A 25,735-nucleotide genomic window follows, 5' to 3' on the forward strand; every position below is an offset into this window, starting at 1 on the left:
GGTCTTAATTGCAGACTTTACAATTTGTATTTTTGGCTTTGTCTTTGGAACAGCTTTTGTTCCCAGCTAAGTTTTGCTGCAGTCCAGTGTGCTGATGTTTATCCAGGTTTTTGTGACTCTTTTTGTAAGCAGACAAAGCAGGTGGCATTTCTGATATTTTCTTTTGGGGATGAAGTATTCCCAGGGGAAAGCCTTACCACCTCCAAGTGCTATTAGCCCTTTAAAGTTAAACCATTTTGCCTTATGGCTCGTGACAAATACACCTTCTGGTCTAAGTTTGGTCTTAGTTTTCAATCTGTGTGGTAAATCTTGGCTCTATAGGTTTTGTTACTTATACCCTCAATGATCTCTATTAATTTTAAATGTAAGCGAAGTGTGTGCTACGGTAGCTGTATGTTTTTAGAAGAAATAGAAATCTTTTTTCTCTGCAAATAAACTTTCATTTTATTTTGCTCTAGCTGAACACTGAAAACTGTTGCATCCTTCTTGGTTTTCTACATGCTTCAGAAGTGCCATCCCATTATTTGGCCCTTTGTTCAGTCCAAAATGAACCAATACGTTTGCAATGCATTACTTACTGAAACTTACTTGTATATTAATTGGCATCACTTCCTCCTTTGATGTAAGGAAGGAGATCAAGAGTCAGTAAACCTAACTTTAAAATATTCTAAGCAGAATACTACTTTCTTATGAAATATTTTTGCATGTTAAACTGTTACTTAGTAATTTTTAAACAGTGTCTTTAGAAACATACTTTTAAAAACCAGATTTATTTGACTATTCTGCATTCATTTGGATTTTAGCAGCATTTGGATGGAGTGCCTGATATACATACCTCTTATGTTGTCCAAGTTACAGGTCAGCACTGATGTCCCTTTTGGGACTGTGGCCCTTTTGACCAAAACTTCGTCCCTGCAGTTTAAATGGAAACTTGAAAGATACAGCAGAGGTTTCTGGGAGTTGTTGGCAGACTTATTGTATGAAAGGCTCCATTTTTTCCTTGTGGAGTCAAAGACAAAATGAAATAAATGTTTAAAAGCATTTAGCCTGCAGTTAAATATCCAGGCATTCTTTGACAAATACACTTCAAGTTGAAAAAAGTTCAAACTGAGTAGTATCTGTGGTAGAGGGATTGTCAGAGCATTTCCACGGAGATCCAAAACCTATTTGGAAATAATTCAGAATTAATTTGATAAGGCTCACAATGGAATCCTTATTCCAACATCTTACAACAGTGTTTTAGTGTACAAGCACTTCTGTAGTTCTATGAACAATACATCTGCTTAGGATTTCAATAATGTTGATCTAAGCTTTTTAATGCAGATGAAAAGTTTAAATTGTGGTGTTTAGAATTCTCCCATTGTAGACTTACCTTTGTGTGAATAGGGAGCTGCAGGGCTCTTGCCATGGAAGGGATGGAGGTAGAAGGGGACATGTATGTGTTTAAGGCAGTTATAGATTGGTTTGTGGCATAGAGAAATTGTGAATTTATGGTTGTATCTTGTACATTTTAGCATGTGTTTTCCTACATGTAAAAAGCAAATATAAAAAAATATTTTCGCCATTTGCTCTAGTTTTTTATTTATACACTAGTATTATAATAAGAATCATATAATCATGCTTAATAGTTGGTAAATAATATCTTTAATGATTAAAATAAAATATTCTAACAGTTGTATTGCTTTACAACCTGTAATTTGTTGAGATCTCTGAAGGCATCTGGATGAATTTTAGTTATCTTGTTGTTTCGCAGGTCAATGTCCTTCAGCTGTGAACAGTTTTGAAAATCTTTTGGGTCAATATGTTGTATGGCATTGGATGACATATGGACAGTTTGTAAAGACTGCAGGAGGCCTAGTCCTAGGAAGAAAAAAAACCTATTTTACATTTTATAGTCTTGTTTTCCCAACTGCATCAAGTGTCTTTATAAAATGCTTTGCAACAAAATTCCTTCCATTCCACTATTGCAATGAGTAGCTGCAGCCTTTGTGTTATGCCTTTCCTGATCAGTGGTTGTCCCATTCTAAAAGCTGCATAGAATCAACAGCTAGCACATTAAAATATTCCGTTAATGAATGTCTTAAAAACTGACACTTTCATAAAAGCACTAGCATTTCTTTGTGCTATCAAAATTATTTTGATCTCTGTACTTTGCGCAAGCTTCTCTGGAGAACTAGAGGTAGGAAAGGAATGTGAAAAGGGTAAAATATATTGAGTTGACAAGTTCCTAATATGTTAATTGTAAGTAAAAGATAAAGATGAAGAAGGTGATACAGTATCTCCTATCCATTTGCATGGGTGGTTTCATGGGAGTTTTTCATCTGTGGAATTATTTGAACTATATTCTTAGGATGTAAAAGAAATGAAAACAAAACCATGTTGTTGCTTGTGCCCGTCTGCCTGTGAATTATGAAGCATGGCAGTATAATCTTCAGTGTATCCTAGTTACAATAACATCCACGTTACATCAGAACACTTGGTAGCTGGAGACACCTCATTTTTCTGAGGTGCTGTGAAGGCAGCCCTGAAGCTCCAGCCTGCAAGGCCCAAGGGAGAGGCAGACGTTTGAACACTCAGCATTCCCACTGATGATGAGTGTTCAGCACCACAGTGTCACTCTAAAGTGATTTTTGGGCATTGTTGAGAAGCTGCTACTTCTTAACAATTTTGCCCTTGGTGTCACCTTGTTTACCAGAACTAGCTTTTCTCAGCCAGCAGCTCTGTTTGCAGAGTAATTGATCTTCGGGTTTATTGTGAAAAGCAGAGGGAATGATTCATTCCTGTATAAAACTAGAGGTGGGTGATAGGAAAGGCATACAGAAGTTCTGTAAGTTCATAAATTCATCACTGCACCTGTGTGAGGAATTGTACTGTGGCTACTTCCCTGAATTTAAGCTTGTGCCAAAAATATACACTGGTATGGCAGCAGCCTCACTCCTGGGGAGCTGGGAGAAGGGTTTCTCTGTGGGAAACCTCTGCTGTAGAACTGCTGTTTGTGTTTTCTTTCCAGAGCTTAAACCTCAGAATTTCAGTGAAGTATTCTGGACAAGAAGAATGTTTTGAACATGTATTTAAATGAATATAGGATTAAAGTATAACTTAAAGTATGGTGGTACCATGCACAGCAATTTGAACTTAAAAAATTTGAGTCTCTTATAGAAGAGGATTCATCTGACTGACCTTCTAAGGCATCTTTTAATGGGCAGTCATATTTATCTATAAAACCAAATCAAATCTTCATCAATGTATTTTATAATGTAAGGTTTTTATACTGTCTATATAGATACCTTGTCTGTACAAACACGACAAAATCATTAAGTGATATGGGTTTTCTTTGTGCCAGAGAATTATTTAACAGCATAAAAGGAGAACAGAACTTTTATGACCCTGTGTAGGGGAAAATATATTATCATCTTTGCGTGACTTTGTGGGGTAAGTGGTATTTTTGTCATCACTTGTCCTGTATTTTCAAACTCTAATGAATCTGATGGTGTTATCAGACATCAATAAATTCAACATATTGTATAGGACAGCATTGTTCATCTGGTAGCTTCTGCTTCATTTAAATAATTTGGCCACTATGAATCATCCCTGCATAAAGGTTAAGCTCCCAGCATAGTTCAGTGACCAGCAAAGCCTTTCTCAAAATCTCTTGAAACCTTACAGCCCTCTCCTGTTACACCAAGGTGTCACTGTGATTGAGTATTAAAGGTACTGAGCAAAATTGTTTGGAATGAACAAAATATATTTTCCTGTCTCTGAAATACTGAAACTGCAGGAAGTTTTATTTAATAGTGTTGATTTCCTTCTGAAGGGTAGTATGAAATTCATAGTCTGTAATTTTTTTGACCTTTAAGGTTCACAACTGGAATGTGGAGGCTGATGTTTTTCCAAAGATCCTTATTCTCCTTTCTATACAACAAGCAAGAATACTGCTCCAGTTATATTTGACTACTATTAACACAGTACAGTTGCTAAGACTATTAAAAAACCTAATAAAGTAAACAAACAACTGATTTACTTCTACCTCTATATTTGCCAGTGAAACTTTCCCTCACCTTAAGCATAATAAATTGGGAAAGTCACACTCTAGATTCAGTAAGGTATAGAAATTATATCCAAAACCAACCTACCCCTTGGGAGTCAAGTCCTTAAAGATTTTTGAAATGCTTACCTCTTGGAACTGTATTAAGATTATTTCTTTCAACTGACAGTACTTTCAAAGCAGGCAGGAGACGATCAACAATGCTGTACTTTTTAGACCCGTGTGCAGGTGTAGGCATATCCAGTGTGAGGGTGTGGATGGCATTACCATTGAGGTTTAGAGTTTCTAAAATGGGTAAATTTGTACAAGTAGTTAAAGTGAGTTCGGAAAGCAGGTTGTTACTGAGGTTCAGGTGTTTTAGCATCCACTCTTCATTTCTTCCATCAGAGCACACAAAAGTTCTAATATTACTGTAACTCAAATCAGCTGTTACTGCTGTTTTTGATATATCTTCTGGAATAGTAGATATTCTGGTAAAAGAGCAATTCAGTAAGAACTGCCCATCCCAGTGGCACTCTGAACGGTGATGTGTAGCAGGAAGAATACGCTGTGACTTGGTTCCCACTGATCCAGGAAGATTAAAGTAAAGGACCACAGCTATGACATGCAAGTGAAGGTTATCCATAGTATCTAAATCTAAAATGTAGAATTATGGTTAAATTCAGCACAACAAGAACAGAAAGTAAATGTAGTTTGACATTTAAAAAAACATTTTAAAAAATCAACACCAAATAACCACAGCATTACCAACATTCTGCATTAAATAGAATGGAGTCTTATTTTCAAAAAGTACATTAATAAACTGGTAACCTCCCCCTCCCTCCATCTATCCCAAAAAACAATTAGAACCTTTTTTTCTTTTCCAGCCTTTTGTCGAGAAACACAGCTTCTTGGGAGCTTGAGATCTAACAACAGTGGAGACTTTTGAACTCTGCTTCAGGTACTGCACACAATTACACTAAGCAAAGTCCACCACATACAATCTATGACAAAGGGGTGTGGAACAATTTTTATACTTCCAGTTTCTTACGCATTCTTCATATTCTTAAAATAAACACTTCTGAACAGCAGCTGCATTGTAAAATTTATTGTATTATTTCAAAACAAACGTTTGAAATTCTACAGCCTTTCACCCATTGGAACAACCACCACACTTAGAGATGGTGAGAACTCTTCACATGCAAGTTGTTTCAGCGTACCCAGTATAGCATTTTACACAGGCATGTAGAATGCACTTTATACACAAAAAATCTTAAGTGCATCTGTGGGACTGAAATAAACAGTGTTCTACTCTATGCTTTTAATACATACAGAAAAATGTACCTTAGGCAGTTAGAAGATAAATAAATGCTCAACAGAAGGCATGTGTGGTGCCAACGTTTATCAAACTGCGTAATATAAATGTAAAATATATTAACAATACATAGTGGCTAGCAAATTTGATAATTTATTTCATTTGGTATTTTTATGACTGGTTTTGCTACATTTTGACAAAAAAAAATCCACACTTGAAAAAAAATTCTGCAGATCATGATTTAAGAGTACCTTTGTGACAAAATCTTTCAGCTGTACATTGCACACAGTATTTTAAAAAGAACTCTTGATAATTATGGGAATCCAATACTAGCATATAGACATGTCAGTATTAATCAGAGAAGAGCTTTAATACGTGTGTAATCTAGTTGACCAAGGCATTTTCAAGATGTATGTCAGCTTTGAGGATACTGCTCTTTATATTTTGTGTTTCCATTTGTATACAGAAAGTGACAAGCTGCCATTAGCATGAGTGACAATTTGAAAAATGTTAGTTTATTTCCTCCTTTTAACTGTAACAGAAATTGAGTTACCGCTTAGCAGCAAAGATGGGTGTAAAGCAGCAAAATGTGTGTTAAAGTGTTTAGTAACTATTATCTCTGATAAAAGTCTGAGGTCCATAAAGACAGTATGCAAAATGTTAGTACTTCCCCGTAATCTTTAGTGTGAGAACTCAGTGGTTTTTGCTACATTATATTCTGCTTATTCTGATTTTGTCAGAACGGCTCCACTGCTGACCAGCCCCAAACCCCCAACAACTACTGAGCATCAAAATCTGCCTTTGAGCAGTGAGAGAAATACAACTCCTCTGACCTCCCCCATGTGCTGTAATGCCTGACTTATGAATATCCCTCCAGCAACCACTTCCACCCATACACGTTCTGCATGAGCGTTTACTGCCTTCCATGAAGTTCAGAAATTGGGGCCTTAGAGTTGAATTTCTTGTTACAGCAGGAGCTGATTTGTATTTTATGGAATCCTACGTACTTTAAGCACTGTAAAACAAGGGTAGATGGTTTACCTTCATGTAACAAATAATCAGTTCTGAAGTTAATGTGCAAAACTCATGCAACTTGAAGGTAATGAAGGGTGTGCTTATCAAAAATCTTGTCAAAAAGCTGTTACAAACAGTTTTTTGAGACCTCCAATATTAAGATTACTTGACGCTACTGCTAAACCAAGCTATTTTAAACTGAAGAAATACATGGGGTGGGGAAAGAAAGAATCTTATAAATAGCTGGTTTATTTTTAGCTCAAAACACATCACTGCTGCAAATGCCACTGGAAGGCTGCAGCAGGCCCCAGTTCACCATAGTTTCACTGTTGACAAATTCTGATACACATAGTCTGATGTCCTCCCATCACGTTTAGAATTACAAAACTGCAGTTTAACTTCAGAATTTAATTCCGATGTTTCAGTAATGCATCAGTACTGAAAATTATGGGGAAGGAGAGAACTGACCTCAGACACTGCTGCAACAGTTAAGCTTAGATTATTACCTATCGAGTAATGGACTCAGACACTGTTCACATTAGAGCACCTCGGAAAACACTATTTTTGGGTAGTAAGCAAGTTGTAAGTACATCTTTAAAAACGTACTTCTAATATAAACACATTTTGTAAGTATTTCACATAAATTAAACAACTGCAGAATGCATTAACTGCACAGACAGAATGGAAGTTCAAGCAACACTTCAATAACTGCAAGACTACTTCAAAATTCAAGTTACATTTCCATACTCAGTATTACTTTGCAAATATTATTTATGATAGCACAGTTTTTTTAATAACATGAGAATACATGGCAGAAATCATGTGATATTTTTAAGTGAATCTGGCATTACCCCTCAGTACACATCTGGTAAACCACCTAAGTTTGGGGTAAATCAATGTATCAACAAGAAAGCAGAGAAAAGTCTGCCACTTCAGCCATCCTAGGAGAATCTATTTTCAACAAAAAGTTGACATTCGTGTTGAAGTACTTCAGACTGTGGTTATATTCTCAGCAGTCTTCAAGGTCTTGAGACAGGACAAAAACCTCCTCAAGAGACTACTGTAGGCAGTAGAGGTGTTGCCAAGATCATGTTCTTTTACATATATTCTACTGATCCCAATTCGAGAAGGTACTTCAGTATGCACGTACACTGAAAGCTTATAGATTCAGTGCCAGTACTGCAGCTAACAGGATGATGACCTAATACTGCTGACTGTAACAGCCTTTCCTTAAAAATACAGTGTAAGAAATGTTAGCATAAACTGCTGCAAAAGAAGAAACCCTTGAAGGCATGCAATTACTTCATACAAATATGTGTAAACACGGAGGAGACCTGTCCCTGCAGCAGTTTCTTTCAGTGCGTGGCTCCACAGGGGTTGACAGAGGTCTGGCAGCCCATGTTGTGCCCTGTCACCTGAACCTTGAACAGCGTCCCGTCCGCACACATGCACAGCTTGAAGCGCAGCCAGTTGCCGTTATTGAACTGTTCCCCGTGAGAAGAACTTGGCAGTCGTGACGGGCTGACCATCACAGTTCCGTTCAGGATGATGCTGTTTTCCTAGTAAGGAGACAGGAAAAAAAAAAAAGAAGTTGTAGAATTACAACTTCTAATGTAAATAAGGCATATTGTTTTTGAGAAGGACAAGCTGGTTTAATGGATAAATAACACGTCTAGGATGGCTGTAGAATCAACAGTAAAAAAAAGGTATGTATGCAAATGTTTAATTTTTTAATAACAATTACAGCAATGCCTGTGGATTTCTTGACTATATACAGCAATGTACTTTGCTATTTCAGTGGTGTATCGATATTGAGAAAGACAGCAGTAGGGTGACTTTCCACTTTACATTCTTATTAGCAAATGCAGTAAATATAAAATATGGACATGAAACAGGAAAGAGTGTTTGAATTCATGCATGAAATTCATTCACATTTGAAAGTGCATATACCTTTATTTTTATCCTTTTTTTCCATCGTTCTATATATACTACCATCTTAATCTCCAAAAATCTTAAAGAAATGCCAGTGAATCTTAGAGCAGCAGCACAGAATGCTCCAAACTATATGCTCTGCTCTTCTGACAAACATTGCCATCCCTGGTTAAGCTTTCAGAGGAGATTAACTTCCTTTGGTATTCATGCCAGTACAGAGGCCAATATATTAGCTTTAACTGCATTGTAGGTTTTTGGTGTCTTAATAGTGGTAAATCAATATTACCTGGAACTATTCAACCACTACTTAACTGCAAAGTAATAAACCATCTATTTAAATCCAAATGACTTCTGTGCATGAGTAATTTTATAAAATTTGAAATGACATAAAGCTACATCAGTTTACTATCAGCCTAGATTTGAAACTAAGCTGTTAGAAGAATTGCTTTAATTTGAAATACTTACTGCTTTAAGTTCCATGTTTCCACCCATTCGAAACTCAATTGTCTTGCCTGTGATGAAAACACCTTCATTTCCCCGGACAATGGCACGACCATCAACCTTTATGTTTAGATCGCTGGTTGCATTGCTGGTAATCTAAGAACATAACCAAAAAAAGCTGTATTACACCTTAATGAAAATGTGCTACTTGCATTTGTCTGAGTAACTTTAATTACCTTAAGAGTAGTGCTGTGCAATGTAATAAAAACCTTGAATGTACTTTTTGCCCTTCTGCCATTAGCTTCTGCATATTTGTTATTTCCCACATTCAGTTTCAAAACAAGATCAGTGAATTTTGGAAGGTATGTGAAATTAATTTTTCTTGTATAAAAAAAAACAAATTTATATGACAATTTTATGAGATACACAGCTAACACTTGTACCAAATACAGGCTTCCTGTTAAGACAGATGATGTAAATTTACCCCTCATTTTCACTTAACCTGTTCCTCCTGTGTATTCATAGTTGTGAGTGGTTTTTCTGCAACACGATTGCTCAGTGTTTCCAAAGGCACACTCAACCCTCTATAAAACCACTAACCCAACTCTACTTTTACACAAACAAACAATGGGCTGTATTCTTATTACTTACAAAAGATAAGAGACATACCCTCTCTGTAGAGGCCTTTTGTACATTCAATATTTTAACTCCATTTGGCAGATGAAATTCATGGGTTTGTTCGTGGGTCAACAAATTCCATGCCAATATCGCTGGTAATAGAAGTTTTGTCTTTTTCCACGCTAAGCTTGGTTGTTCCTTGCTGAAATACAATCTTCAGAAACAAAGTCATGAACTTAATGATGTTTCAAATTAGCAATGTGAGTGTAATTCTCTAGTGTTGCTCACAAACTTTCAATTCATGTTATAACTTACAGGCTGATTATTCCCAGTGATCACCAAGTCTTCATTCCGTCTCCCTCCTACAGTGCTTTTATATAAGGGATGTATAACACCCATGTCAGACACTTGCTTAAACCGCAGTAAGCCACTCTCATGGAATTCCATACTGTCACAACCATTGGGACCAATTCTTACCACTGCCCAGATAACCAGGGTAATCTGAAAGAGAAACACATTTTCAATCATCATGTTGATTGTTCGGATCTTCCTACCACAATTATTGTATTAATTAGATGTTTTATTTGAACAATTATTAATGTCAATGTTTAAGTGAGGTTTAAGTATGAGTTTACTGTAGTCTGTTCCTATTGAAAACATCATAACACATTTAATTATGAAAAGCATTTAAAATTCTTTTTAGACTTATTAGAAACAGTAGCTAAAATTATTTCTATATATATAAAATGTTAAATTGCATCCACAGTTACATCTTTCTTTTGTTTAAGGGTAACCACTGACTAAACAGATTTCCTGAACAGTTCAGCTTAGTATATACTTAACGTTGAACTGCAAGAATGCATCCTCAGAGATGGATGTGCAATTACAAAAAATAATTTATTATTTCTCATTGACCAAGCAATAAAAATGTGGTTATTAGAACAATGAAGTTTTAAAGTGCAGTACCTAGTTAATTCTAAATGTTCACATACAGCTCTGTAATGTAAAATATAACCATATTTTATATGCCATATATCCTGAATTCATATGTACTAGTAACACTTCTCATGGGGTGACCATGATAACCGAAATAACCGTGCCTGAATTGACACCATTCTTCCATCTAATCTTGCTCAGACTACAAAAGAACTAAAAAGAAAGAAAAGTGGGAATCTCCTTCAGTACATTATAAGTCCTTGGCCATCCTGGAAGTTTTATTTTTTTAGTGAACTGTCAGAATGAAACACGACCTAATGTTACTTACGCTATAGCTATTATACTCACAATCAGATTGATGACGGCCAAAATAAAAAGAACAACAATCACACATATGGCCAAGTTGCCTTTCCTGCCACGTAACCCTGTCTTATGGAGACGGTCTTCATCAATTGGAATGTATCCTGCTTTGAAGTTGCTGTTGTGCTCCTTATTAACGTTCCTGCGTTCCACAGCCTTCTCTCGCATAGACTTCTTCACCGGGCCGTTAGAGCTTTGCTGTAACACAGGGCATGGGTTAGCTTCAAAAGGCACGTAAATTAGCTACAATGACACACACATATGTATGCAAACAATGTAAACTGACTGGTGGAATATACTGGATATTATGTTGAGAATAATTTTTCCGTCTGCCACCTTGCTGTCAGAATACACACTTAGAACCACAGCAACCTCTGCTAACATAATGACTAAATTTAAAATCCAGATACTTTCAGACAATATATGACTTTAATATTTATCATGGCAGATGGGAATTATTAATTATATTGTTACAGTTAAAAACCTAAAACCAGCTACCAAGAAATTCATCAAGTTTTTACCTCTCAGAGATGATACAGGACATAATCCTGCACGTCATCTGCCAGTACACAGGATTTTAGTTCCCTCCGTGCTCATATGTGGTAGACTCTCAGTGACTATTCAAGAAGAGCATGGTGGATACAGTTTTTAAATTAGTTTGACAGTACAGAGTTTGCATTCAACTCCTGTTGCTTGCATGCAGCATCGAGAAAGATACTGTGAGGCTTCACACCTGGCATGGGGAACTTGGCCGGAGTGGCTTTCGTGTAATAATCTGAAGTTATGACATTGTAAGGGATTTCCTCTCAATGTAACAAATTAATAGAGGAAACTCTTGTACATATTCGTAGTGAAAAAAAATCTTTAATGTATTTTTGTAGCTGTCCAAAACGGAACGGTTTGTTATTTAGGGATTCACATGTTCAAAGAAGAAGCTTGATCTTTTGGACGGAATTAAGTTTGTTCACTTGAATCCTAAAGCTACACTTAAGTGACTGCACTTGCACGTCTACGCTGAAGTAGCAACACCGTGTTTTCTTCTGCTGCTGAAGAGCTAAGAGATAGTACTGAGAAAGGTGCTTGACATGACAAGTTTATGGAGATGTTCGGGCCCCGTGTGGCCCTGCAGAGCACACACGACCTGCGGGCCCCGGGGCACCCGCCGCCTCCCGCCCCGGCCAGAACCCTGCGCCTCAGTGCAGTGCCGGGCACGCACCATTGCCGTCTGTGGCACACCCACGCCTCGGGCAGCACGGCGCCGCTGCGGGCCGCCCCGCCCCGCCCCGCCCGGACAGCAGCCTCGGGCCGCCTCTCCCCTCCCCGGCCGAGCAGGTCCCGCCCGCTCACCGCGGGCCCGGTCCCCCCTGACCCCAGCGGGGACGGCGCCGCCGCCCTCCCGTGCCCGTGTCCCGCCGCGTACGGACCTGCTCGGGGCCGGCCGCCGCCATCTTGCCCCGCCGCCGCCGCGCGGGGCCCGCGGGCGCCCCCTGGTGCCGCTCCGCGCAGCGGGTCCCCGCGCCCGCTGCCGTTACCCGGCAGCGTCACCTGGCGGCCGCGGGCCGTACCCGCTCCTCGCTGCCCCTCTCCGTTACCGTGGCACCGCCGCCGCCGGCCGTACATCACCATCGCGGCCGTACGGGCCCGGGGCAGGGGCACCGGGCCGGCTGTACCATCGCTGGTAGACCCGCGCCGCCCGAGGAGCGCTCCCGGAGCGACATCGAGTCAACGCAACACCCCCAAGAGCGAGCTAACATCCTGCCATGGCCAGAGACTTAAAGAGTTTGGTGGGCGCGGGGAGCGCCCGGGAGCTGCAGGAGAAGCTGGAGAGCTGGCATCAGGACTACGAGGTGGGTGCTGGCGCTCCCGGGCCGGGGCGGCCGGCGCCGGGCATTGCAGTGGCCGGTTTGGGCCCCGTCCCGCGCCCCTGCGGTTGGCGCCCCTCACACACCTCTGAGTGCCAGCCCCGGCTTTTTGCCTCTTTGCCCATGGCGAGGCTCCCTGAAAACAAGGGCCGGAGGTTGAAAGTGAGGTTTGAGGCACACTGGCTCTAAACAGGAGAGAGCGTTGGAGTAAAAGAGCGGCAGGTGAAAAGGACCCGGGGCGGGCTTGTGCTCAGGAGAAACCGGCCGTGGGCCAGAAACGGGCAGGAGAACGGGGGGGAAAGAGGTGCTGAGGCGGAGAACGGGCTATCCAGCACCCCAGCCCTTCTGGGAGGGGAAAGAGGCTGCTGCAAGGCCACACGGCCCCGAGGGGTCAGAACGGGACTGAGGGAAGAGTTTCGGCTGCAGAGGGAATGTAGTGGAATCCAGGGAGTGACAGGAAACTGAGGAGGTGAAACAGTGGAAGAAATAGAGAAGGTGTGAAATTAGGGAAAGATGAGGCAGAGGAACATGAAACTTGTCAGGTGTGACTTTGCTCAGTGGAAAATCGTGACAGAGTTTTCACTCCTGCATCCCCAGGTTTCTGTACCTTCAGGATGTAGATGGGGCTTGTGCTCAGGTCAGGAGCCTGTAACCACCTGCTGTGTGCTGTGCTTGGTGAGGAAAGAGATGCAGCGTTTCCAGGGAAAATCAGCTATTTTCTTTTACTTTATGGTTGGATAGGAGTTACAGTTACATAGCCAGTGTAACTCTCTGCAGGATTCATGACAAAGGACAATTTTAGGGAGTTTGAGAGTAGCTGGTAAAGCTACCACAGAGGAGGAACAGTGCCGTGCATTTCAAAATCTTGCAAATGGATGGTGAGGTAGACCTTAGGAGGGCTGAGCAGCAGTGGGGGCTGACCCCTCCATCATGAGTTGGTTGGGAATAGTCTTTCAGGTCTTGGAAAATGAAGATGAACAGTTTCAGGCTGCTGTTGCAGGAAAAGAGGAGCTGGCAGATGGAAACACTGTGTTATGTTGCTGTAATGAGCTGGAAAAATGCACTTTTGTAGCTGTGTTCTTGTGAAGGTGAGCAGGTTGACAGTGCTCCCCCAAGGCCCGAGGAAAGCATATTGCAGCGATCAAAACACAAGCTGATGGGCACATGGGTGGGATTTTCAGCTCTTTTGGAAGCTTGTAAAAACCATACGGAGTCATTAAAACCTGAAGACCTAGAGAGTGATCTATGTGGAAGGTGATACACAGGTTACAGATAAAGATTAAGGAAGGAAGTAAAAAAGTGTGTATTCTTCTGGCAGGTGTAGTTTAAATTGCAAAATTTTCAAAACTGCATTTGCTGAACGTGATGTAGTTTTGTTGTTTCCTAGGCATAGTTCTGGGTTTTGCTCCTTCAGTAGTATATGTTTCAGTTTGTAACTCTTAAAAATCAGGTGAAATTGCGTGGAGACTTCATGTGACTGCTGACAAAGCAAGATAAGAGCCTTTTCCTTGTATGTGCTATTTCAGCTAATATGGAAAACCAGATTTTGTTTTTTTTCTTTTAATCCGACAATCTGCTAGATTATTATTTTAATAACTGTTGAAAGATTTTAACCCAGATTCATAATTTCTGTGATTCTTCTTTTAGAGATACTTGTGGTTGCAGCATCTTTATAATTGAAAAGGAGTATGTTTTCTCAAGTAGTGAATTATCTGAGTGATAGAAGTCCTGATGCATTGTTCATTTGCCTATTAAAAATGTGAACCTTAAAAAATGAGTATTCTAATGCATTCAGTAAGGAAAGGTTGGAAAGATGTAATTACAGGGGGGAAAACGTCGTGATTGTAGCTTTAAGTAAGAAAGCCCACACAGATGTAGTAATGCATGTTGGGGTTTGTAAAGTTTTATGTACATTTGTCTGTGTTTTATGTACATTTCAGTTTAGTGTACCCCAGTTTTATGTACCCAAAATGGCTTCCCTGGGCCCTGTTCCCCTGACTCCATCTTGTTGTTTACCACTTAAGTTATATAACCCTCTGCGTACCCTCCCTGGAGACAGTCCCTGATTGGCCCGTCCTTCCCGCCACAGGCCCTGTCCATCACCCTCACCCCCCATGCCAATCTCCCTGAGGCCTGGGCCTAGGGATTGGCTGGGTCCCTTCCCGCCTTTTCCCTGGTCACTCCTGGTTGGATCACCCCTCACCCTTGCCACTCCCTGGTTCCTGCTCATTGGTTGTTCTGCGCTTTCCCCACACCCACTCTGTGTTGTATTTAAGCCGGTGCATTTGTTTGCTCGGGGCTCTCCCTGGAGTGCCCGGGCAGGAATAAACTTCTCTGACCCCAAGCTCCCGGAGAGTCCTTCTCTCATTTATCACCGGCTTCGTGGCTGCAGCTCAGGTCGTTGGCCTAGGTGGAGGACCACAAATATCAGGTGTACTGCTACGTGCGCTCCGGGCTAGCCACACAGGGCAAGCGCACGGCGGCAGGGGTGGCGCCCAACGTGGGGCCCCTCAGTGTCAGCGCCTGATTCCTGCAGCGGCGCAGGAAGCGACAAGCGAACCATCGGGTTCGTTGCGGATTACAGTTCCAGGCTGTTTCGCAGTCTGCGCACCTTTCGTAGAGCAGCAGCTTAGGCTGAGCGCTCCGAAAGGGTGAAGAAGGCAGCTCCCTGCACCCGGGAGTCTTCTTCGAGGTCGGTCTACCCTCAAGCCTTTTTCCGAAGACCCTTGGACGGGTAAGTATCCCCAAAAGCCCTTCGCTCCCAGGGGGGAGGAGGTTTCGGGAGGAAGCTTACCCGTGGGAAGGAACGGGGATACCGCCACCCGGGGGGAGGTGGTCCTTTCCGCAATAGGGGGAGGGAGTCTCGGGGTGACACCCGAGATTCCTAGGCTGCGCAGCCCCCGGGGGAGTGGGGAGGGAGCCTGCCGCGTTTTGGGTCCTTTCTCTCGCTTTTCTCGGGTTTTGGTTTCCAAGGGCTCTTCGCTTTTCAGTTAAGTTTTGTGATTTTCGTTGTTTGTGTTGTGGCCTTGGTGGCTTTGGTCTTTCGTTGATCCCGCCCCGGTTCAGAGGTTTGTGGCCTTGCCGGTTTTTAGTGCGGACGGTGTTGGTTTTTGAGTTGTCTTGTGTTTTGAGGCTTGTTGGTTGTGGTGTGGGCGCAATTGATATCGGATAGCCATGGGTGCACGGCTGAGCGCGCCACAGAGAGAAGTGCGTTGTAAAGTTAAGAGTTTGTTGGTTGCTACAAATTTCAGGTTTTCTAAGGGAGATTTAAATAAGTTTGTAAGATTTCTCTTCCTGCATTTCCCTAAGACAGTTGCCCGATCCGTGGACACTGCCGTGTTTTGGGCTGCAGTGTTCGTCAAATTTGCTAATCTGGCCAAGTCGGGCGACAAAAATGCACTTAAATTCCTTTATTGGGTTCGACAGCTACGAGCTGCATGTAATAGTTTAGAGGGAATGCAGAAAGGGAGCTCCCGGGGTTCGTTGACAAGTTTATGTTCTTCCCGTCCTAATCCCCCTGCCCGTCCTCCCTCTCCCCGGCCAGGAATCCTCAAGGGGTCCTCTAGCCCCGGCCCCTTGAGGGACGGCAAATCCCCCCGCCTGGGCTGTCCCGGCCAGACGGCTCAGGACTCTCGGAGCCGGTGTACCCCGCCGGTAACGACATCTTTCCTACCCCAGATGTCCCCTAAGCCTCGTGTTAGATTTTCCTTTGCAGAGCCGGATTCCCCTGGTGTCCAAAATGGCGCCCTGAACCCCTCTCCACAAAATGGCGGCGGGCGCCTTGCCCGCTCGTCGTCCCTCTCTTCGTTTTTCCCCTCCCACCCTCGTCCCTCCACCCTCAGGACATCATCTAGGAACACCAACCCCTTTTTAGATACTCCTCCCCTTTCCCACAAAGAGTTTCCTCCCCTTTCTCCTCCCATTTCCCCACCTTCCTACTCCGCCCACTCTCCGCCCACAGAAAACACGCCCCTTCCCTCAGCACCGCCCACCGACTGGTCCCGCCCCTCTTCCGGTTCCCACGCCTACCCTTCCGGTTCCCACGGTTGGAGCCCGGAGGGGGAGGGCCTGGAAACCGGAAGCCCCGAACCAAGTGGTCTTCCCATGGTCGCCCCTGTCACCTATCGCGGCCGGGGTGGGGCAGCCACTTGGAGACCGTTTCCGCAGGCGGCTATCAAGGATCTCATGAAAACCCTGAAGGAGTACGGACGAGAGAGTCCGTACTTCCAGGGCATGTTGGAGTCAACACTTGCGGGGCATGTGGTCGTCCCTTGGGATCTTAAGCAGCTCTTCCGGTGCCTCAATAATAAAACAGAGTACAAGCTCTGGCAGGGCACTTGGAAAGACCTGCTAGGACGAGCACTCCCTAGCTTGTTAAGAGATCCGATAACTGCCACGGATAACGGTGGGGACCCCATCACCTTAGAACACCTGATGGGGGAGGGTGATTGGAAATCTGCTTCCGATCAGGCAGAAAACATACCAGAGGGGGTGCTGACGGTAATCAAGGAAAAAGCGGTGCAAGCCTTCTGTGAGATGCGGCCCACGGGACCTCTAACATCCTATAGTGAGATTTTCCAGGGTCCGGCGGAACCGTTTGTGGCTTTTGTCGAGCGGCTGACGGCGGCTATTGAGCAACAGGTCAATAGGGTGGGTGCGAGGGAAGACCTCCTCGAGGAGATGGCATTCAAAAATGCTAACGAGGAGTGTCGCGAGGCCATCCTCAGGATCCCGAAGTTACCTGGGGAGCAGCCCACCCTAGATGAGATGCTCAAGGCCGTCAGTGCTAGAGTCGCCGCTGGAAAACCACGGACCCTACAGAAGAGGCCGTCTGGTCCCCGAGTCGCCGCAGTCTCGCAGAAGGAAGAACAAAAAACGCCCAAGACGCCAAGAACATCTAAGAAACCACCGGACAATCGCCCGTGCTTTCTGTGCGGCCAGAAAGGGCATTGGTCTAGCCAATGCCCCCAAAGGGCACAGTTCCAAACATTTTTGAAACAGGGGGGAGGTGGGAAGGGGGGACATCCCTCCTCAACAAACTAGATGAGGAGCGCGGCGCCCCCCGGCGTGCGGATACCAACAGGGAGGGCAACGCTGCCGGGAAGGGTGACGTTCATGAAAATAATGATCTTTCTGTTTCTGCCCTCCACAGAAGGATGGTTGTGCCCTGCATGACCGAGACACCTACAATGACTGAAATACCGGACATGACACTTCAACCTACTGAGACCAAAACACCTCCACTCCAGGACGCCGAGCCGGAAACTAAGACCTTCGTCCGGGAACCCGAGGGAACCCTGACGACCGACTCAAGGTATGAGCCCTTTAGGCTCAAGTTGGCGCAGCCTCTTCACTTGCGGGATCGCGATTGGCACACAGTCGTGGTCTCGAAGGACAGGGGCTCCTGGGACGAAATAGGATGCAAATTTGCCGTGGTGGGAGACTGTAAACATACACCACCTGACATACACATAGCCCCCGGGGTCATCACCACCGACCCCAGGAGGTTCGAATTGTGGCTGCACACAGACCACCCACCCACATTCCTACCGAAAGGCCAAGTTATCGCGCAGCTCATCCCAGAACCCCTTCTCGCCATCTGCCAGGAAATAGGGGACGAAAATGAGACAACGGGGATGAGCTGCACCGAAGATGAAGAAATGAGCATCCTTTCGGTAAGGAAGATCACGCGCAGCAAACCAACAGACACATGCAGGATCAGTGTGGGTGGGGACAGTAAAAACATCAAAGGGGTCTGGGACACGGGGGCGGATGTGACGGTCATACCGGAGAGTTTGTGGCCGTCACATTGGGAACTGCAATCCGTGGGAAAGCACGTCTCGGGTGTAGGCGGGCTTCAATTGGCGAAACAATCGAAGGACGTGGTCCAAATTGAGGGGCCAAACGGGCAATTGGCTTCACTGCGCCCGTTTGTTTTGAACTACGAGACACCCCTGTGGGGTAGAGACCTCATGCAGCAGTGGGGGGTCACAATTGGCTTTCCAGACCCCCCCAAGGTTAACACAGTGGCCATCGACGAGCGCCCTACCTTGAAGCTGAATTGGCTGTCTAACGAACCAGTCTGGGTAGAGCAATGGCCACTGTCTCAACAGAAATTAAAGGCGCTCAACGAGCTCGTGGGAGAGCAGCTGGCCAAAGGCCACATAGTGGAGTCCACCTCTCCGTGGAACTCCCCGGTCTTTGTCATTCAAAAATCAGACAAGACCAGATGGCGGCTCCTCCACGACCTCAGAAAAATTAATGAAGTGATTGAAGATATGGGGTCACTACAACCAGGGATGCCTTCCCCGACCATGCTCCCCCAAAATTGGAAATTGGCCGTCATAGATATAAAAGATTGTTTCTTTCAAATTCCGCTGCATCCGGACGATGCCCCACGATTTGCCTTCTCGGTTCCTACCACTAACCGAGAAGCCCCGAGGAAGAGGTATCACTGGCGGGTTTTACCCCAAGGAATGAAGAACTCTCCAGTTATTTGCCAGTGGTACGTCTCTTCCTTGCTCGCTCCTGTGCGTGCAGCCACGCACCAAGCCGTCATTCATCATTACATGGATGACGTCTTGGTGTGCGCTCCCACCGACGACCTGCTGGCCCACGTGCTTGACCTTACAGTGGCTTCACTGGCTGCTGCAGGGTTCGAGTTACAGGAAAATAAGATTCAGAAGATGCCCCCCTGGAGGTACCTGGGACTCGTCATCAGTCAGCGGACCATTGTGCCGCAGCAATTGGAAATAAGAACCAAAATTGAGACATTGGCGGATGTCCAACAGCTGTGTGGGACGTTAAATTGGGTGAGGCCTTGGCTGGGTCTCTCTACGGAGGACCTGGCCCCCCTTTTCAGTTTACTGAAAGGGGGAGAAGAGGGGCTCAGTTCCCCTAGGTCCCTTACCCCAGAGGCGGAACAGGCTCTGGAAAAGGTCCAGGAGGTAATGTCCACCAGGCAGGCCCACAGGTGCAGACCTGACCTGCCCTTCCGATTCGCAATCTTCGGAAGGCTGCCCCACCTCCAGGGACTGATATTTCAGTGGGACAATGTCATCCAGAAACTCCCTAAGAGGGACCGTGATGGCAACGACCCGCTCCTCGTCATCGAGTGGGTCTTCCTAGGCCATCACCGGTCCAAACAGATGACAAGGCCACAGGAGTTGATGGCTGACCTTATCCGGAAGGCTAGGCTCCGAATTCGGGACCTAGCCGGCTGTGATTTCGAGTGCATTCACATGCCAATTAGGCTATCATCGGGCCAAATTACAAAGGCAATGTTGGAACACCTTCTTATGGAGAATGAGTCACTCCAATTCGCGCTGGACAGTTACTCTGGGCAAATTTCAATAACTCGGCCTGCCCACAAAATTTTTAATTCGGATTCTACATTCCAATTGGAATTAAAATCAATTCAGAGTAAAAAACCCCTCGATGCCTTGACAGTTTTCACTGACGCGTCCGGGAGGACTCACAAGTTGGTCATGACTTGGAGGAATCCAGAAACTCAGCAGTGGGAGTCAGATGTTGCGGAGGTGAAGGGATCGCCTCAAGTTGCTGAGTTGGCCGCAGTCGTCAGGGCGTTTGAGAGGTTCTCTGAACCTATTAACATTGTAACAGATTCGGCATACGTAGCTGGGGTAGTATCCAGAGCGGAGAACTCCATACTGCAAGAGGTGGACAACCTTGCTCTTTTCGAGCTGCTTTCGAAACTTGTAAAACTGATCTCCCACCGAAAGCAGCCATTTTATGTGATGCACATCAGATCACACACGGACCTGCCAGGAGTCATCGCCGAGGGAAACAGAAGGGCAGATGCCCTTGCTGCCCCTGTGGAGGTGATTCCATTGCCTAACACCTTTGAGCAGGCAAAGCTCAGCCACCAACTCCATCACCAGAACGCCCCAGGTTTGGTCCGGGAATTCCACCTTACCCGTGACCAGGCCAAGGCGATTGTGGCCTCTTGTCCCACTTGCCACCGAAATTCAGTCCCTTCGATGGCCACGGGGGTTAACCCCCGAGGGTTGTCGAGTTGTGAGGTGTGGCAAAGTGACGTCACACACTATGCCCCCTTCGGGAGGCAGAAGTTTGTGCACGTCACAGTGGACACCTTTTCGGGAGCCGTGTATGCCTCTGCCCACACAGGGGAGAAATCGGCGGATGCCATTCGGCATCTGATACACGCTTTCTCCTTCATGGGCATCCCCAAGTCTCTAAAGACTGATAACGGCCCAGCGTACACGTCCAGGGAGTTCTGTAGCTTCCTACAGCAGTGGGGAATAAGTCACAAGACTGGCATCCCTTATTCCCCAACGGGCCAAGCAATTGTGGAAAGGACCCATCAAAACATCAAGAGGGTCCTTAGCCAGCAGTCTAGCATCCTAAGAAATGAACCTCCATCTATCAGGTTGTCCCGGGCCCTCTTTACAATCAATTTTCTAAACTGTTCCTTCGAGACCATGAACCCGCCAGTGACGAGGCACTTTCGTGGGAGTGCACAGTTAGTGCCCCACGAAAGGCCAAAAGTCCTCGTCAGGGATCCAGAAACCTTGAGAACATTAGGACCTCACGATTTAATTACCTGGGGACGCGGGTACGCCTGCGTCTCCACTGACACCGGACTTCGGTGGGTTCCATCCCGCAATGTGAGACCTTATGTCCCCAAGGTTTCCAAGGAGGGTTCCAGGCCGGCTCAAGTGACAGTTGCCTCCTGGAGAAGGAGGAAGAGGTCCGGTACCGAGGGCAGTAAACAGAAAGACGATCCGGCAAGAGGGGCAGAAATTACAGCTGCAGTTACCTTGCCCCACTGGATGTTTCCCCCCGAGGGAGAGGAGGAAGACTCCTTCCCTTTTTCAGTTTCTGTCAATGATCCCGAACCAGGAACCCTGGAGTGGCTCTTTAATTGACTTAAAGTATGTGTTCTTAGTTCTCCCCCCAGGGAAGCCGCGGACCAGACCACCCGATCCTTCGCTAGAGGATGGCCCCCAAGCATCATCATTGCCATCTGGATGATGCTCCTAGCCAGCCTCGCGGGACCAGCGACCACCTGGATGGTCCCCCAGCCCAAGGCAAACGTATGGAGGACCTTGGCCAAGTCTCTAAAGCAGGACCATATCTGTCTGTCCTCCGCCTCAGCAGGAGATCCCCTGTCATCGTGCCTCGTGGGGATCCCGTCCGTAGAGAGTGAGTTCCCCCCTCAACTCTTGCGGTTCAGAGCAAGTTATAATCGTAAGCCCATCCAGGTTAATCATTGGAAGGAAATAGGCCACGATTCCCATCTAATCAAAAATCCCTTGGCGCTCTGGAAGGAGTGGACCTCCCACCTCCCTGTCGTTACCCAAGAACCCCAGGAGCTGGATCTCCTGGGGTCTTCCCCTGCAACCTTTTGCATCCACTTTTCCTTCCAGCCCGCGGCCAACGTCCAAAAGCACTATCGCGAAATCAAGCAGGTATCAGATAACTACTGGGCCAGTCGGTGGTGCTCTGCCCTGGCCCACGTAGCAACAATCTCCAGCACCCAACCCCTTGCACTTCCCCCGAAAACGTTTTTGATTTGTGGAGATAGGGCTTACAGCGGCATCCCCTCTCTTGTGTACGGAGGCCCATGTACACTCGGGCGGTTAGGGCTGTTTACCCCCAACAAAACTCAAATTATTCATTGGATCAAGAAAAATTCTACTCAGCATGCACCAATCAAAAAGAGAGGCCTGGCAAACCTCCACCCTGATTGTGAATCGGAGATATTGCATTGGTCCAGGGCCAAGGCTACGGCCGTCACGATTTTTCTGCCCTGGGTTTCAATTGCAAAAAACATGGGGGAATTGGCCAAATTGGAGTGTTGGGTGGCAAAACAAGCGAATTTGACGTCTAACGCGCTATCGGACCTCCTTGCAGAGGAGAAAATAACGAGGCAGGCCACCCTGCAAAACAGGGCGGCCATTGATTATCTCCTGCTGCTTCATCAACACACTTGCGAAGAGTTCGAGGGGTTGTGAAAATCTGAGCCGATGCTGTAAATTATTAGAACTGAACACTGCGATTCAAAAGCAGCTCTTCTCAATTCTCAATGAAACATCTCAAGAAGGTAAATCAGTGCCTTGTCTAATTACGAACATGTTTCACATATGGCATTTTTTCCAACTCTGGCTCTTTCTGTAAGTGTTCTCACCATTTCTTAATGTGTGTGGTTTTTTAGAAGACTGTCCAGCAGTAAAAAGCTGTCTCCTGCCAAAAGTATGCTGTTCTGCTTCAGGAGGTCAGGTGTGTAAGAAACTTATTTTAAGGGAATAGAACTACATGAATTGATACCAGCAGAAGATCTTTAATGACTTTCTGTTAATATTAGCCTCTCTCTCAGATTTTACTTAATGAAATATATCCTTAGTTGCTTCAGGAGGAATTTGCTTTGTATAAGAAGAAGTCTGTGTTATTATACTGCTTTCCTCTCCTAGGTAAAGATTTGATATTTACATTTACATTTACATTTGCAGAGACATCATAAAAATGCCATTTTTAAAATGTTTATGAGATATTTGTGCTATATCTCTTTCAGAAAAAATAACACTGTGGAAATACATGTGTAAACTGAAGGTGTGCATAAACTCTATGCAATCATTTGTGAGCTCTTTTTATTTTCTTTTTTAAAGAAAAAAACCTCTAAGATTATCTTAACACTATATTATTTCCTGGAGTGTTAAAAAAAGAGAAGTGTTCATGTGTGTTGTAATACCATCGTGCTCCTGCCATGATATTTGGAGTTCGTATGTATTTGGTGTTTACTGAAGGGGTTGTAATACTAACAGTTTGGCAGAAAAGACAGATCTGTTGTGGCTTTCTGCTTTGAAAAAAATAAGAGAGTTGGCTAATTCAGGCTAGGGGAGGATCTTCAAGATCCTGAGATTTGAGAGTGATGTCTCCAGGTTCTTTGGTTTCTCATTTTTACACCTGCTCTGTCAAAACCTTTCACAATTAAAATAAGATGAATAAAAAGTGATATCCTTTAAGAGTCAGAGTCTAGTATAATGCAGTAGAAGGGTTCTGCCAAAACGTCCCCAAAACACAAAATAACAATGTAATTAAATGACAGTACACCAGGCATACCAATTACAGATTTGTCATTGCACGTGACATTCAAAATTTAAAGAAAACCCTGTTGCTCAGTTACTTATTTAATTCCAGTTCTAGTTTTCAGAAAGAACAGAAAATCCAGCATTAATCATCTACCAAGATCCAACATTTCAACATTTTCTCATTAATTCATGCGCTTGTCTGCCCACCTACTTAAAAACCCGAAATATTTCAACACATAATGAATAAATCACAGGAAGAAATGTAATGAAGTATGAAAGTAAAGTGGAATTCAAATACGTCATCCATCAGTTACTACCTTCACCATAGATGTGGACAGGTGTTAAGAACTAAGCATAGAGCAGCATGAGATTCCTCCTGCTTCTCATTCCTTCTATGGCAATTCTGAAATCCTTTTCTACATTCAGGAGAAAATGCTGCAATACTATTATTGTTCTGTGTTTTATGCACACTGATATAGCTCATTCATTCCCGCTGAGTTTCAGTTAAGACATTGCCAGCCTTGCAGAGAATACAGGAACAGTTTTGCTTCAAATGTCCATGGATTTACAAACTGTTTTACCCTCAGTAGTCAAACATACAGAAAATTTTAAAAAAACCTTTGCATTTTTTTTGTCTCTGAAGAAAATTTGTGATCAGCTTCCATTTGCCTAGCTTTCACCCCCTTGCCAGCTTCTCTTTAGCATTCTGCAAAATCCTGACTGCAGCATGATGACTAGGGAAAGGCATCGGACCGACATGACAGAGCAAGGAAGCCAGAGAAAAGAACAGCACACTATTTTTCCTTGTCATCTCCGAGGGAACAAGTGAACAAGTTGTGCTGGCTTTACTCCACAGACACCAAGAAGCAGCCAAGGCCACCTCCGTTTAAGGGGGAGCTCCCCATCACTGTGCACTCTTGTGAACAACAGAGGACAGGCAAATAAAGGCCAAAAATGCAATGCCCAAATAATTTAAGGCAGTGTAAACATTACAAGGTTGTACAAGTAGACAATAAAAGATGACAACTGATTTAAAGCATCAACCACTAAAGCCAGCCTCTTTAAACAAAAATTAGATTTATTATCAGACAATTAGAGCAAATACTTTCAGATTGGATCTGTGGACAAAGGATTTTGTTTTGAGAAGAAAGCACTGTATATTCTTTTCTTTTTGCTGTCAGACTGTAAAAACATTGACTACCCTTAATTCACTTGCTTTTACAATAGCATAGTCATTCATTCCTCACCACACTCATATATACTTTATCTTCTATTCATACTCAAAAGCTAAAGTCACATAAAAAGTTCTATATGACACCTCTAAGGAAAGCAGCACTAACCTTAAGAGTATTAAAAAGGAAAATAAGCGTGATCATTTTTCTAGTTAAGATCTATCTCCATTTACAAAAATCAGTTTACATTTAAAAACTCAAAAGGAGTGTGTATCTCTGAGGAACAACTTGTATCCACACCAGTGGAGAGGGGTGCACATCAACATTAGTACTTTTACTTGTATCAGTTTTTGAAGCACTGCCTACTTGTCTGTACTCAACATGCTTCTGGTTCACATTGTGGAAGTTCCCTGCACATGGCAGCTTGAATATTTTTAGATGGGACTGAGCTTCCATAGTTACTCCAGGGAATTTCATGAATATTCAGTATACAGGACCAAAAGAATGCTACATCATATTAAAACTCCAACTTACACAGCATGGGAAAAAATACATTTCACAGTAAGTGTTTCACATTACAGATCCACCTTAATTGCACTGCTCCATCTGCTGCTGTGGACATACTTATCTGCCTGAAATTATTGGAGGGGGGAAGCTAAGCTTTCTAAAGTGGCCCCTTTTTTTTTTTTTTTTTTTTGCCTTGACTAGATTTATGGACTCCAGTATTGTTTTTAAAATGAAGCTTGATTCGTGATTCTAAATACCAACTCTGAGTTATTATATCCTTTTTAAAGGTTATCTATAAAAATATCAATAAAACTTGAAGTTTTAAACTCTGTTTCACCACATTCAGAGGGAAAGCCATGGCAAAAACAGGACAAAAGTTAGTGCTTGATACGAAGCTGACGGGAGCTACTGTAAGTGCTCTTCTGAGAAGTGCCCCAATAGGACATCCCTTTCAAGGCCTTCAAAAAGTTCAGAAATGAAGG

The 25,735-nt window shown here is 44.1% G+C and overlaps 2 protein-coding genes and 1 pseudogene across 3 annotated transcripts in view; all 3 read right to left on the reverse strand.

The window, feature by feature from the left end:
* The window catches only part of LOC310923362 (serine/threonine-protein kinase PAK 3-like), a 288,333-nt gene that overhangs the window by 192,271 nt on the left and 70,327 nt on the right, over positions 1 to 25,735 (reverse strand). The gene's annotated exons all lie outside the window — the stretch shown is intronic.
* On the reverse strand, positions 75 to 5,058 carry LOC310923365 (leucine-rich repeat-containing protein 66-like). Its single transcript, XM_083885405.1, has 3 exons — positions 4,175 to 5,058; positions 1,691 to 1,860; positions 75 to 1,163 (listed from the first exon to the last, which is right to left on the reverse strand). Exons 1-3 carry the CDS (start codon positions 4,668 to 4,670, stop codon positions 789 to 791), a joined length of 1,041 nt encoding a protein of 346 aa, XP_083741531.1. The 5' UTR covers positions 4,671 to 5,058; the 3' UTR covers positions 75 to 788.
* LOC310923367 (beta-sarcoglycan-like) lies at positions 5,833 to 12,097 on the reverse strand (annotated as a pseudogene). Its single transcript has 6 exons — positions 12,065 to 12,097; positions 10,629 to 10,838; positions 9,660 to 9,845; positions 9,396 to 9,558; positions 8,751 to 8,882; positions 5,833 to 7,912 (listed from the first exon to the last, which is right to left on the reverse strand). The product of its transcript is annotated as a beta-sarcoglycan-like (transcript).

Source organism: Zosterops lateralis, assembly GCF_965231275.1.
Source record: "Zosterops lateralis genome assembly, contig: HAP1_HAP1_SCAFFOLD_49, whole genome shotgun sequence".
In the NCBI taxonomy this organism is placed as follows: domain Eukaryota; kingdom Metazoa; phylum Chordata; class Aves; order Passeriformes; family Zosteropidae; genus Zosterops; species Zosterops lateralis.